This window comes from Acanthopagrus latus, chromosome 15 (genome assembly GCF_904848185.1).
Source record: "Acanthopagrus latus isolate v.2019 chromosome 15, fAcaLat1.1, whole genome shotgun sequence".
Lineage (NCBI taxonomy): Eukaryota > Metazoa > Chordata > Actinopteri > Spariformes > Sparidae > Acanthopagrus > Acanthopagrus latus.
In genome coordinates this window covers 13,455,752-13,470,901 of record NC_051053.1, presented here as the reverse complement: position 1 = coordinate 13,470,901, position 15,150 = coordinate 13,455,752, and the positions used below count along the sequence as shown (strand labels likewise).

The following is a 15,150-nucleotide window of genomic DNA, read 5'->3' as shown; positions in this document are numbered from 1 at the left end:
CAACAGAAAGAGTGGGATTATCTGGTAGAATTAGGACCCAGAACCTTTTTTATTCCAAGTCTCTCTGATCCATTGTGTGAGCGAGTAGACGGCTGTGACTTTCTACAGTGCCTTTAAATAAGACATTTAGAGATAAGACTGACAAAAGCAATGAAACTGGAAGCTCAGATAGCTGCACAGACTGTGATAAAAATGCAAACAAAGCTGTAGTCAGACATGGATCAAGAGGTACTCCGAATAATTCAGACAGTGAAGAAACAGTGAAATCCAATATGTAAGACATATGAAATGATCCACCATGAGACGGTGGACTCGTGTCACACACAGGATCAACATTTAGATAAATACAAGGTGGCTTAGTCTTTGTTCGGTGCACATGGCCTAACAGCTCCATGAGTTCCTTTATGAAATGCTGGTCTCATCTGAGGGGAAACTTTCTGAAAATATTCCTGTAAAAGTTTGGAGATCGTGCCTTTGAAATGGGAACTGATAAATTAGTCACAGGGTGTGTCTGCTGCAGTACCAAGAGAGTCATTAAATACTTTCTGAAAAAATAAAAAAATAAACCCACGCCTGTATACTTATACACTAAAAAGTGTAAATTGCAAAGTTTTTCAGCTAAGAGAAAAAGAGCCATTAACAAACAAGTTTTAAACTATTCAGTGCCTTTTCTCAAAGCAAAAAACAAACAGTGCCACGTCAGGAAGAAGACCGAGGCTTGTACTGCTTACAAGCAATCTAGATACAGATCCAAGGGACAACACACTGACAACTGCAATAGACACCAGTGTACATGGAATCTATTAGATAAATTAAATAGAAAAGGATCAGTTTGCATCATGTCAATTATTATCAGCTGTCTTAATTTTGATACTTGTTATTTACATTCTACTGATCAAAGAAGCATTAACATTTATTCATAACATTTCATTTTGAAACATTTTTCTAATCAGTGCCTGCGGATAATTTCAGCCTGAGAGTCTTTAATGAACCACATGCACATTCTCAACCAGCAAATCTTTCTAATTTGAAAATAGTTCTTCTCATGCCTGTGATTAAATGAAGACCTCTTGAATTGCAGTGTGTTTTTTCATTTTACTTGTATGTTTTACTGTATTCAATGTTAGACTGTTAAACTTTTACCAAACTCAAACTACTACTTTGGTTTAGACAGCTGCCATCAGCGGCGCTTAAGATGTCTGCAGCCACCTGCTACTATAATAAAGGCATTAAAAATAAGCGATATTCTTTTGCTATATTTTACAATATACTTGTGTGACCATTTTTTAAAAAAAGGATTATGTAGTGCAAAATTCTTGAAAGCTTTTTGAACAATGTACGGCAGATGACTGATTGGTTGAGGAAAAAAGAAAGACTAATATATTTCCAAGTTTCTGACAGTGGCCATATTTGGAAGAGAGTGTGTGTGTGTATTTTTGCAGGGTTGTACTTACAATCACCTCCACTGTGACAGGGACGGTGCTGTTGAGGGCTGGGTTTCCCCCATCTTTGGCCATCACTGTCAAGTAGATCATCCCATTGGGAACTTGCTCATAGTCCAGAGGCCTGGTCACACTGATCACTGACAGAAGAAGAGGAGCTCAAATAATTAAACAACAAACCAAAACTTTTCACAACTTGAATGTGAGTTTGCTAGTCCACTCATCAACAGTATACCTATTGTTATTGCTATCCTCAGACATAGTACAGACTGAGGCTTAATGCTCCTGAAGGCAAGCGTACCTGCGTAGCCCTCCACCATGACGATGCTGAAGTAACTGGGGAAGGCTGAGGCTGAAGTGATGCTGTATGTCAGAAAGTTGTTGGGTGGAGAGTCCTCATCTGTAGCCTGTGGGTGGGCAGACAGTGGTGGAAGACAGGAGTGCCTTTAACATATGCCTCAGTGACAGTCACAAGTCCACAGAGAGAAGAAGTTTTGAGTGAGTGAGACAAGACGACAGACAGTGTAACAGGACAGATGCTGCAGTAGACAAGTGTTAATTCTTATATATGTATTTTTGCACAGCATGGGCGCGTGTGAGTCTGTGCATATGTGTACAGCCAGGAAGCTGTCAGTCAGTGATGTCATGTTATCGGAAAGATTAAAGCTGATTCTGGCTATTAGTGGTGCAGGCGTCAATACTGGATGAACACCAACAGAGCCAAGACAAGCCAATCAGGCAGAGGACAGATGAAACTATACTTTGCAGGGCTAATCCACAACAACAATGATGACACCCCCTCATTATTCCCAACTTGGCAAGAACTTAAGCATGAGTCCTCCGGCTGTGAGGAGAGTCTACTAGGCCTCACTGGCATCATTAGAGGCTGGACAGGTTGTCAAAAACACTTACTTGTATCTCTCCTTAACACGCATATCTCAACTCTTTGATTTAACGCCAAAAGTGTTGAGTAAGCACTACCTTTCTTCCCCCACAAGTTCCTAAGCTGTGGCTCTTCTCTTTCAGACTGTCCTCATATTTCAAATTTCAACAAATAGTTTCATTTACCACTCAAAGGTAAGAGGAGTTTGGGATGGCAAATCAAATAGATGTGTGGCAAAGGAAGGAAAGGAATAGGAAGTGTAGAGAAAAATGTTTAAAAAAAAGGTTTGGGTGTTAGAAAGCATACACAGTGTAGTAGGAGGCACAAACCTTCCAGGCATTTTTAGAAAAAAGAAGGAAACCGCAGAAAAGCCTCGCTTTGCTTAGTCTCTCAATTCATTCTCTCCTGCCGTCATTTTCACTCTTATCCCTCTTTCTTCCTTCTCACCCTGTAGTGTGTGTGTGTGTGACTTTGTGTGTGTGTGACTTTGTGTGTGTGTGTGTGTGTGTGTGTGTGTGTGTGTGTGTGTGTGTGTGTGTGTGTGTGTGTGTGTATATATTAGATTCCAGGGCAAATCGCTGACACAAAGAATTGTGCGAATGGCTTCCCTGTTCCTCTCGGGCAGCGTATTAATATCAGCAGCGTTTAAGGTTAGCTCAGACTAATCAAACACAGTGAGCCAAGCGTTGAGCCCAGTCATCAGCTCAGCTCCCACAATGGAAAGGCAGGGCACCACACAGTTCACTGTGGCGGGGTGAGCCACGGCTGTGCCCACCGCCACAAGGGACCTAATAGACTTTCTCTTGAGGGCACAATCAAAGGAAATGCTGAGCCATTAGTTACCATTGTGCCTGTGTAGCTCTGCCTTTTGTGTGGCAGTGACTGATGACCAACACACCGGGCAGACCAGTTCTTCTTGGATACAGTGCACACAAACACATAACTGCATGATTATAGTAACGCAGGAAACAAGGAAGAAAGAGGAGAAGGCAGCACAAGCAAAGGATTTTGAGTGTGATGACTGGTGCTATTAGTATCGGGACAAGATCCTCTGCTGTGGGTGTAGTGTTTATGTGAACCTTTTTTTTGTTGCAATGCATTGTAGCCTGACAATTGCTAAGCAACACTGCAATACCATTATAAGTGTATATTTTAGTTCAGCATATTAATGTTCAAAATCAGTGATGGTCACAGGTGTATGTTTATGGGGTATTTTACAGCAGCCATAAACAGCAGAGCTTTACTATCTAGTAACAAGAGCATTCTCTTGGCCTCATATGTCTCTTTTAAAACTCCATGCGTGTATGTTTTAAACACACCCTGATTCGTGCCACCGGCTGGACAGCCTGTTCGTTCTCTCTCAGTGAGCCCACGTACGCCTCCTTCTGGAACAGCGGCATGTTGTCGTTGACATCCAACACATTGATACGGATCCTGCCCGTCGTCTCCTCCCCACCGCCGTCCCTCGCCAGCACAGTCAGCGTGAAGCGCCGCATCAACTCATAGTCCAGACTGGCCCGCAGAATGACCCAGCCTGTCTCATCATCCAGTGAAAACCTGCAACACAAACAAGTGAAATGAAAGACAGGCAACTCCTAAAGTTTGAGGAGGAATGTCATGTTTTCATGTTATTGCAATCATAACAGACTGACTGGTTTCGTCTTGTAAGATTCTTTACTAGTAATCCAGAAAATGATAGATATGTTAGTATATTATGACATATTAAAGTTTAATGTGATAACAAGAAAAGCTTTATATCAAAGACAGTGTATGCATTGTACAGACATCAGATAATAAGTGGATGTGTGGTTGGGAGGTGCTCACTGATCTGCATTTGTTCCACTGCTCTACTGTGTTTTTTGTACCACTTTTTGTTTCCCTGGTAATGAGATATACTGAATAGTTAATGGCTTCTCAGAGCCTTAGTTAAAATCACATCACAATGCATCTCATGATGACTGCCCAGAACTGTGTCATCCTAGTTAACAGAAGATAAAAACAGCTGCACTTAATGATTTGTTTTTACAATAACAGAATCTCTATGTTTAATCAAAGTAGGTTTATATATTCTAAAACTAAAGATGTAGCAAGAAAGCATTGTTCTGTTTAGTATTGTTATGATGATAAAATGTTTCAGATTTGTTTTCTCTCTTCTTTGGAGTATGGAGGCATTTTTTATTTGCAAAATAAACAGCAAAAACACACAAAAATGATGATCAGTATGAGTTACAGAGAAACAAAAATAGTAGGAAGCCATGCTAATTGTTTTTACTGAAAATAAAAATAATATACTGATGGACTGTGTGAATGTGTGTTTTTCTCTGTGTGTGATTCTGTGTAAATTCGTGGCCTGAAGAGACCAAGCATAAAGAATGGCGCCAGACATCATTGTAGCTCAGCTGTCTTTGGCAAAGCAGGGTGGCAGAAACAGTCCAGTCATTCTCAAGTGGCCTAATAAATGAAAAATGTATGTCTTTGTGTGTTTGTGGGGACTATTTGAATATTTGTGTGTTTGTGTGCGTGTGTGTGTCTAGCTGTATCTTACTGGTCTGGCTCGTCACTGAAGTAGTAACGCACAATCCCGAATGTGCCTGCATCTCCATCTGTAGCCTGCATAGTAAAGAAAAAAAAAACCATTTAATTAGGTTTACTTCCATGTAAAGTTTTATAATGAAGTCAGCCTCTGTTGTCCATCAGTTTAGTTTCTCACCTACTTGAAAAAAAATTTTTTTTAATCACATATACCTTTTTATTACCCCTTCTCTTTCAGGATTGGTTTGCAAATGTATTGTCATGGGGAAAAAAAAATTGTCAACTCAAGTGTTAAGTGTGTGACTGTGTGGCACAAGCAGCTACCTCCAGGAGCTGAAAAATTAAGCCAATGCCAAACTGCCAAAAACTGCAGTTCTTCGAAAGGCCACTTCAAGCTCACTCCAATAGTGAATCAACCCCATAAGACTCCATGTTAAAATGACCAACTTCACAGCACAAATAAACTTGTCTACAGGCTGGTACAAACAACAGTTTTGGTCTCTATAGCTAAGCACCCTCTTAATGAAAATCAAACGGGGTTGCACTTGTTTAAGTAATGCATAATTTGTGGTGTGGCTGCTTTGAATGACAGCTAGCCGTGAGCTGTTTTCTAGGCTAATTCCAGTCACTGAAATTCACCTCTTGGCTGTGTTTGTATTGTTGACTCCTTTTGGAGAACGTTTAAAGCAAAATAATATTGCTACGGTGGTGTTAACTGGGACACAGTTGCTGGGACTGGTAAACTCTGGAGGACACAGCTGTGGGCAGAGCCCAGAGGAATAAACAACCAGAGTCAAGGAGAGCACAGAATTAGTTTTTCAAACAGTTGTGATTTAAAAGTAGTATAATCTCCACTCTCACTTCTCAAACTTTCTGCAGTAATAGGGAATCCAGAGTAATGTACTGTTCTTTGACTGTTGAATTCATAAGAAATGTACTTGACTTCATAGACGTATAAAGCAATGGTTAAAAGAAAAGTCACAGACAGACAGAAACAAAGTCTCTGATGATTGCTGACTTTGGCCTGAGACAAAACCCTCGGTGATGGATGTTGCTCAATATGTTCCAGCTAAAGTACAACAAGGTATTAAATCCGCCATCAAACTCTGACAAATGATCAAATGATCAGAAAATTATTTGAAATTAAATGACTAAACTTTGAACACTGATCTGTGAACACAGATAACTTTTTAGCCCTAGTTAGCTTAGAAGCTTCCAGCTAGTTGGGCTTGTTTAACTAAATAGACTCCCTTCAGCTTCACCCATGCTCCACTTCTTTACCCATTTTTGATAAGCTGGGTGTTAGGTGGAGTCACTTACTGCCAAGAGGGTGATGGCTGACGCAACCAACTCTGCGCTTCACTCTGGCTCTTCAGAGACGTGTTGGTAACGTCATGGTGGCTCTGTTCACTATTCTGAACATCAGTGGTATACTGGAACTACATGTGCTCTTTTGAGAAAAAGGAATTCCTGACTGTGACACGTTCATTAAAGTAGAGTAATAGTTTTTCCATGTTAATGTGACTGTTATATTAATCCTCAGGATATATTTGTGCCTATTTCTTTGTTTGTGTGTGATTGTGTGAGGTTAACTTCCGTGTTTTTACTGATATCTGTCAGTGAGTAAGTGTCTATTAATGTATGAATTGATGTTAAAACATGCAAGCCACACTTTACTCAGAGGTGTTGATTGGATTATATCAGGGAAAACTGATACATTTTCCTCAGCCACAAGACCCACCACTGCCATAAAAGCAGCTACAACTGCTGTCATATGTTTTGCAGATAAAAAGGGGTGTCAAAGAAATTCAACATAAAGACCAACACTTTCAGGAATCTTGTACTTTATGAAACGCCACATTAACACAATCTGTCTTTGTAAGCGTAGGCACACGTACGTGCACACACACACAAACGCATACACACAGGCTGTTGTGTCGGCGCTGATGGATCGTGGCTGGAGAGGCTGTTGTAATAGAGTTTCACTTCAGTGACTCTGCAGTCAGTTGAAGGGCCAAACCCGAACGTGTCTGCTGCCTGCTCTGTCAACCACGATGCTGGTCACCGTGATTCAGTGATGCCCTGATACCGACCCTATTATGCAGGACTCTCCGTGTGTGTGTTTGTGTGTGTGTATGACACATAGCTTTTTGCATGTGGCTGTGACTTACACACTTACAAATTAGTGAGAGCAAATGTGTCCATGTGTGTTGAATATGAGTTGGATATGGGGGTATATACGTAAGTAAATGGACCAAAACGTGTGTTATGTAATGCTGGATATGTGTGTGCTCATTTAATGTGTTCGGAAATATCGTTGCCTTTTAAATTTAATGCATTTATGGTTGTGTGTGCGCGCGTCTGTGTGTGTGTGAGTGCCCCATCCGTGATGCCTCTCACAGATGGAACAACGGCTGCAGCTATCAATGTGCTTTTTCTCCTTCTAAAAATTACACTGTGCTGGTTAGCTCAAGCCCGTTATTTCACAGAGAGCTTCCCACCGCGTTGTCCTGGATGGTGAATCGATGTTTCTTTTTAATGTCTGAATGGTCCTCGCTCCGTTGTCAAGTGCACCAAAGCACATCCTCTGCTCACTGACTAGAGTGTGGGACGCTAAATACATGTGAGGTGTTTGGGACTCCAGTCAGGTTCTTATATTAACCTTTGAGTTTTCATCTGTCGTGTCTCGACGACCTCATCATTTAATGCCACTCAACTGCTTCTCCTGCTCTCCTCTTTTTGCATTCCTACCCATCCCTCCCTTATCTTTCCCTTTTTCTTTTCTGTCTTTACCTCACTTTCCTCCCTGCATTCCAAGCTCCACCCTCTCCTCTGTCTCCCTTCTCCTTTACATATCTCCCTTAGCACACTCTTCCCTCGTCAATGCCTCCACCCCCCCTCCTTTTGCTCCCTCTCTCCCAGGTGAGTGACAGACCCATAAGTGCTCCCATGATAGCGGTGGGGGTGTTAGCGTGACAGCTATCGCGGTGGTGACAGGAGCCGGGCTCAGTCTGGGAGCTAATACTGCCTCTGCTTCTGCGGCCGAGCCCCTCTCGCCGTGACGACAGACAGAAAGGAAGACAGACAGACAGACAGACTGAGAAAGAGAGAGAGAGGGAGACGATAGCCATCATCCCCCCATCATTCACCAACCCGCTCCCTTTCTCCAACCAAACAATCAGCATGACTGTAAGGCACAGTCACTTTGCCAACTGCTCGCCAAAGACTTTCAACTTTAGACGCAGAAGGCCCGCAGCAGATGGATGGAAGAGATTGGTTTGTGCAGGGATTTGCTGTAACTTAACACCAAGGCCCGAATCCTCGACACCAGGGTATTACGCATTTGCCCCTCATTGCCATGGTAGCTTAAACTTTTTTGGTTGGGGAATTGGAGGTGACGGAGAAGTTGGCGAGGTGGGGTGCACAGGGAGGGAGCGAGTGTAAGATTTAATGAGGAAAGAAATGACATGGAAATAAAGCTGGGCTAACTAATGTGCCTAATAGCCTCAGTGACAATTACAGCAAGCATTTAACGAACTGCGATGGGATACATAGGTTTCATGCTGAAGGATTAATAAAAAAGGAAGCCTCCAAAATAACCTAAATGAGTAACAAAAGTTAAATTTGGAAGATGCATTGGCATTGACTAAGACTGTATAAAACCCTGCCTGCTTGTTACATGTTCTCTGACTTTCAAGTTGCACTGAGATGACAGAACGGCACTTTGTTTTGTAGATGAATACTGGACTCATACTGCGGCGATGAAAACCTCCCCTGTGCTAAGGAGCTGAGCACTGAGGTATGAGAGTCAGCGTTCTGATCAAAATCCAAACTAAGTTGTTAAGGAGTTTCTGCACAAAGAGTCAGTGCGCTGCTGATTGCCAATATAAACTCTGCAAACCCTTGGGTCCTCAGGCAGTAACTACAAAAGAGAAATTAGTTCTCAGTTGACCAGTTTGGTTAAATGATGTGTTTCTTCCCTTCAGAGGGGCGAAGCCAGCAGGCAAACACCATCCTGTGCGTATATGTGTGTGAGCTAGTAGGTATGTGGCTGTACCGGTGTGGTCATGTGTGTGTCTGTCTGCATGCCTTTTAATGGCAGTAGAGAGAGTGTGTGTTTGAAGATCGGATGTGATAAGATAGTATTTTTTGAATGTAAAGAATAGTGTGTATGTTTGCGTGCATGTGAAAAAGATACACGGGGACAGATGTGAACTGTGTTTCTAGGATCATTCGGTCTTAGGTTAAATATGCACCCCAAACATTTACTGTATAAACTCCTATTATCACACTCAATTGCTTTCAAGAGAAAGCAGAAATGAGAACCTCCCCTCACGGGCGGCCGAAAGACAGGGGCAGCGTTTGTGTATGTTTGTGTGTGTGTGTGTGTGTGTGTGTGTGTGTGTGTGTGTGTGTGTGTGTGTGTACACTGGGGTTAGGTTGGAGGGGCAACAGGAGCAGATTATCAGCCCAGCTATCTCATGGACAGCAAGGGAGGTTAAAGCTGCACAGGCTTTTCTATCTTGAGTGAGCTGGAATTTGAATTGATTGGCTCCTAAAATTGCTTTTTCTGCAGGAGCTTTGAGAGGCATGGAAAAGGAAACCAATTACTGGCTGTCAAAGCCCGCTGTCAAAATAGAGATGACCCCCAGTCCAAACACAGACAACCTCTTCTGTCTCAGTGTTGCACACCTAAACACAACCACAAAGAACAGATAACAAACATACACCCACGCACGCACGCATGCACGCACGCACACACACACACACACACACACACACACACACACACACACACACACACACACACACACACACACACACACACACACCAGCACCACTACCACCACAGTGAAGATGTCCAGTTTTCTGACAATCATTGAGGGAGAGACAATGATGAAGACACGGTTGTCAGATTATCTTCCTCAGCTGTGGTTAGTTCCACGCACGCGGGCTTCTTTAAAAGACTGTGTCTCCCTTTCTCACATGGTCTGTATCCATGACAGGACCAGGGATCAATCTTCACAAATGCTGTATAAGTGTGATACAGTGAACTATTTTTAAATGAGCACCCCTTCATTTTGCATATTGTGCCATATGTGTGTTTGAGGCACACAGAGCAGAGTTGTGGTCATGTGGCACATTCCACGCTGTATACTTATGCATATTTAGGCAGCACATCATCTCAGCAAAATTAAGTGCCTGTGGATCAGCAGTGTGGAAGTCTGGGGCTCCCACTGCACTCATAGGCACCATGGGAATCAAATGCAGTCTGAAATATGCATGTCCTATCAGCGTGCACATCAGTTTACAGCAGTCGAGTATAGAGAATCACTTTCTGCACATCACGTCGGCTTGATTATTCTCAGTAAAAAATATGTGATAGCTATGAAAAAAGATTTGTTTGCATATTAAAAGGATAGGCTTACAAACAGGTCTGTCTAAAAACAATACTCACATGTCTGTACGGACATAATACAGCTACTGGTCGCTGTTAATGTTCTTTTTATCTGTAATGGCAGCAAAGAGAGACCTTCCTAATAGATTTCATTAAATGTAAGAGATGGTCCTTGTTTTGAATTTTAAACTGAGCCTTTTCACCTTAAAATGACAATGGTAATAACTTACTAACTTGTAATAACTGAAGACTGACTGAGGTCCCCTGGCTGCCCTGCTTTAACTCACTGTAACCCTTATTTGATGTCAGCTGTAGCTGCTGGTCGCTAGTTAGCTCAGTGAGCCGGGAAGATTTGGGGTTTACACCACTGGCACTGGATGGTTTTAAGTACAAAGAGTCCAAAGAGGATGTTGACAGAAGAAACTAAGAGGAAAAAGAGAGAGTAAAAGAGCAAGTGGCCAGACAAAAGTAAATTTCACACTACTCGTTGGTGAGAGCTTAGCAATACAAAAAGCTGAAAGAGAGGTGTGTGTCTTGTGCTGTTGCCTGATGTTTGGCTGTGTAAGCTTAGATGTTGACTGGCTAGTTTTTTGGTCATGTAATCATAACAAATGCACCTAACAGCAGTCTACATTTTCAGCACTGGCGTTTAAGTGAATTACTATCTCAAACTTCAGATGTGCCAAATCACAAAAAATATCAATTCTTGTACAGTGTTGCTTAAATCAAATCAAGTTGGTACCTTCTTCCAGTCCATTTACAACAACAAAATTTGCTTGCTGAGCTGCAGTGGAGGGATGGTGACATAAAGAGATACATTTGCACTAAAAAAACACTTCTCTCAAACTCAAAAATCTGGAAAATCAGATTTGCTTTGGTTGGACTTTAGAATCCCTTTCACACACTGTGACAGACGACAAGTCAAATACATGATTTGACCTTATTTGACCTTATAAATTATGAGTCTGCTCACAACACATACGTGTATGATCGAAAGGAGAAGAGAATAAAAGAATGACAACGTTTTCATTGTTATTTTTATGGTGTTGACCTTCCCTCTCTTCTCAGTAACCTTCTTGGTCTTTGTTTCTATGTACAGAAACTGCCATGAGATTGTGCGGAGCCTGTTTGTATCTCTGATCAATACTTCAAAACGTGACTCAGAGCAGAGCAGTAACCTAGAAAAAGCCCAGAAACTCTGAGGGTGGGATGAGATGTGTCCAATTAATGATCACATATTTTGAACAGCTTCTCACTTAACACTCCCGTGGTTAAACTAATGAGTGAATTTAAATATTCTCCTTAATTTTTTTTATATTGACACATCCAGCAGAAGCCGTGTGAAATGACGTGAAACCCAAACCTCTTCAGAGGAGATGAGATGCAAAATGCCTCACCTACTTGGATCAAACGAGGACCAACCGCATTTCTCCCTAGTCCCCCAGCTGTGACCTAGTGCACCTGCAGGGGTTGATGGGAGCTGTGTGTGTTTTTACTGCGGACACTTTAGTGTAATGGCGATTGCAAGCGTACGTTTACGACTGCTTTATTCTCTAAAGCATTAATGAGCAGGTGGGGGTGCTCACAGCGACTGCTGCCTGCCGACAGGATTGAACAGCCTGTTTCTATTATCTCCTGACCACCCAGATAACAGCGACACAAGGGGGGGGGGGAGAGAGAGAGAGAGAGAGAGAGAGAGAGAGAGAGAGAGAGAGAGAGAGAGAGAGAGAGAGACTTTAACACTTTTTTTTTAACAATGTATACTTATACTGTGACAGCTTGAAGAATAAATTGTACCGCTGGCATACATACACAGCCACTATATAATGATTACAACCCCATAAGAACTGCTAAAAAAACAGCTGTTACCTCTAGAATAAGAAGAAAAGAGGCGGAGAGAGAAAAAGGGAGAGGACTGCATTGTGGGCATAAGCTGGAGACAGTTTGAGCTGCCAGTGAAAAGGCTTAATGCAGAGCTCTGTGGCTGGCAGCTTCACTTTGCCGACAGGCCTTGGTCCTCCCCCTCTCTTTCTCTCTCTGTGTCTGTCCTTGATGATGAAGGAATGAGATTAACACAGGCAAAGGGAGGTTGTGGAGAATGATAAAGTGAAGAGTATACTACAGAGACACTGCATATGATGGGGGGGGGGTTGTGGTGGTGTCAGGAAGCAGGGTTGAGGTCAAGAAATTACACAACCACCTAAAGGGGTCACGAGGAAAAGTCCCAAGATCTATTGGTTCTAGCTTGTCAACTGCTTTAGAGGTGCAGGTGTTGATTAAAGTTCTCAGTCATCCAGGTCATGGTAAGTGCTACATCGTAGGCAACTGGACTTGTTTCAGTATCTCCACAGGTCAACACTCTGATGCCCACTTACATCTGAAGAGGAAAAATATCATACCTTTGAGGACAGGAACTGGAACAGCTGTTTTTGAGAGAAGAGGTGGCCTACGGCGATACTAATTACCCACCTACAGTGCAGCACTGAAGTCCCTCCCCAGACAGCTTAACAACCATTCATACCTGGGCACACCTAGCCTTAGCAACTTACATGAAGGCCGGCTGGGTCAACGATCCACAAGGGGCAATAAGGACTCTGAAACTCAAGAGTTCACACTTGTCCTTAACAAGTCTGTATGGACACTCCCACGCAGAGTTTGTGAAGCCTGCAAACTCCCTTCCAGTTAGTTAGAACTGAAAAAGCCTCTTGGATGAGAGGTGAAATGTCTTCAAGAAACTGAAACAAGTCCAATTGTCTACAATACAGAACTTACAATGTTTATGTGGTTAGTTGTAAAACTTTACTTTAATGAGGAAATGCTCTAATCTGAAAGCAAATCTAGACTTGACCTCAGTGATTTTTATGTTGGGGTATGTGACCAAGCCTGTGGTGAACTCTGCATGGGCTCTATGAACAATGTGACAGGAACTGCTCTATTCATTACATGTGGGCTGAAAATGAGAAATGAGCCAACATATTGTACTTATTCATGCTTTGGTTATGTATGACTATCCTTGTTTTTCCTTGTAGTTTAACATGAGACCATTTCTTCTGAATATCAGCCATAGTTCAGATTCTTTCTGCACCACCTTGTTTCCTGCAGCTGCTGTGCAATAACAAACTGTGTGCTTGGCTTTGTTTGTCAGCCCACTATTAGGCTCACCGATAATACGAATTGCTGTGATCATTGCTGTGATCTTGTTGGATTTTCTCTTCTATTCCATGGTTATTCCTGACAAACTTTCATTTGTGCTGAATGATATGAAGGGAAAATACAAGACAGTTGCTGTCATTTTAAACTGATTTGAAATGATAGATTAAAGGTGCATAATTTCAAAATGGGACTCTTAGAACCTGCTGCTTGAGACAAAGTTCAAGCATATAGTATGTCTAAGAACATATTATAAATGAGGACCCTCAGCTAGGACTCCAATTGTCAGACATTTTATGGACTAAACATTTCAATTGACTGAGAAAATAGAAAATAAATTGATTTCAGTCCGCAACCAGTAATAGCAATGATAAGATAAGAAACTATACAAGGAAAGGCATCTGCTCAAATACCACAATGTAAAACAATACAAACGCAGTTACTCAAATATTAAGATTTCTGTGGTAAAAGGTGTAGGCTGAAGTTACAGCTCATTGTGCCAACCCTTTTTACAACATCCAGATTAACTGGGAATAATTATGAGCTAGAGCCGTAGTTTTATCTTTAATCAAAACACACCTTTTGGCCATCAATTGTACTCGACAGCGTAGAAGAACATTTTCATTTTCAGTATGGTCTTAATGAAATCAACGGATTAGCTGATGACAAAACAAACGTGCTGATGGGGACCACTCCTTTAGCTTCACGACACTACTCGACATTTTCATTTGTTAGTTTGGCAAACTGATAGTGAACCAACTCTGGAAAAGTTCAGACTTTTCTCTACTGTTAGCTCCCACCTGTTCATCATTTGCCCAGCACAACCATTCACACCCTGTCTCACAATGTCAGAACACCCATGATAAGCACCCCATTATTAACAGAGGCACTGTATGAGCTACAGCATGCAGGAGAGAGCTGGGCCTCACCCCTTTTATTACAATAATGAATTATAATTACTGTTGTGACTATTACCCTATAAAGGCCTGTCTAAACAGTGTTGGTGGCAAAACATCCTCCACTCTGTAATTTATAACCATCTGCTATAAGCATTTATCAATGTGCTATAGCCCTCAAACATACAGCATCTGCACAGAGCCCATAATAAACCCAGCGCGCCATTGGAGGAAGACACAGAAGATGTAAGCCAAGAAGAATGGTGCATTTGAGACATTTTAGAGAAGCAAAAACACTATAGGAAGATGGTAAGATGCAGGTAGAGTGTGTTTTTATATGCATGTAAGACCTGCATATATCCTCATCACATATGCATCCTCTCAGGTAGAGCCTGATAGGTAGACAGAGCTAGAGAGAGAGAGTTATCCAGGCAGAAACAGATAGAGAACCATAGAGTGAATCGATGCAACACCTGAAAACCATTAGCAATCTAATGGTAAAACAGAAAGGGGAAAAACAACAATAACTGAGGGCATACAATAAATATGAAATGAAAGAAGGAAAATTCTCTGAAACCCACGGAGAGAAAACCAGAGTGATTCCACTGATACGAGCAGCTGCTGGTGTCTGAAGTCTCCAGGGTGTGGAGAAGACAGAAAGAGAGAGCGAGAGAGAAAAGCACCCAGACAAAAGAGTAAATCACAATAAATATTTATAATGATAAGTAATGCTGCAGACCATAAATATTAAACAGCCACTGCCTCTGTGTGTGTATATATGTGTGTGGTCCTATGTTAAGCACAAGTGTCCACAGGGATGGGGGAGCGGGCATTGAGTAATGCATTGGC

The 15,150-nt window shown here is 42.0% G+C and overlaps 1 protein-coding gene across 8 annotated transcripts in view; it reads right to left on the bottom strand.

Moving 5' to 3' along the window:
• cdh23 (cadherin-related 23) overlaps nt 1-15,150 on the bottom strand; it is a 165,839-nt gene that overhangs the window by 50,069 nt on the left and 100,620 nt on the right. For all 8 annotated transcript variants that reach the window (XR_005079483.1, XM_037124921.1, XM_037124922.1 and 5 more), the window contains 4 exons: nt 4,871-4,935; nt 3,645-3,882; nt 1,744-1,849; nt 1,455-1,582 (listed from right to left, as the gene is read on the bottom strand). Coding sequence is in view for 7 of the 8 variants with exons in the window: in XM_037124921.1 (XP_036980816.1) it covers nt 1,455-1,582; nt 1,744-1,849; nt 3,645-3,882; nt 4,871-4,935 (537 nt within the window). In the remaining variant the exon portion in view is untranslated. The remainder of the gene's footprint in view (nt 1-1,454; nt 1,583-1,743; nt 1,850-3,644; nt 3,883-4,870; nt 4,936-15,150) is intronic.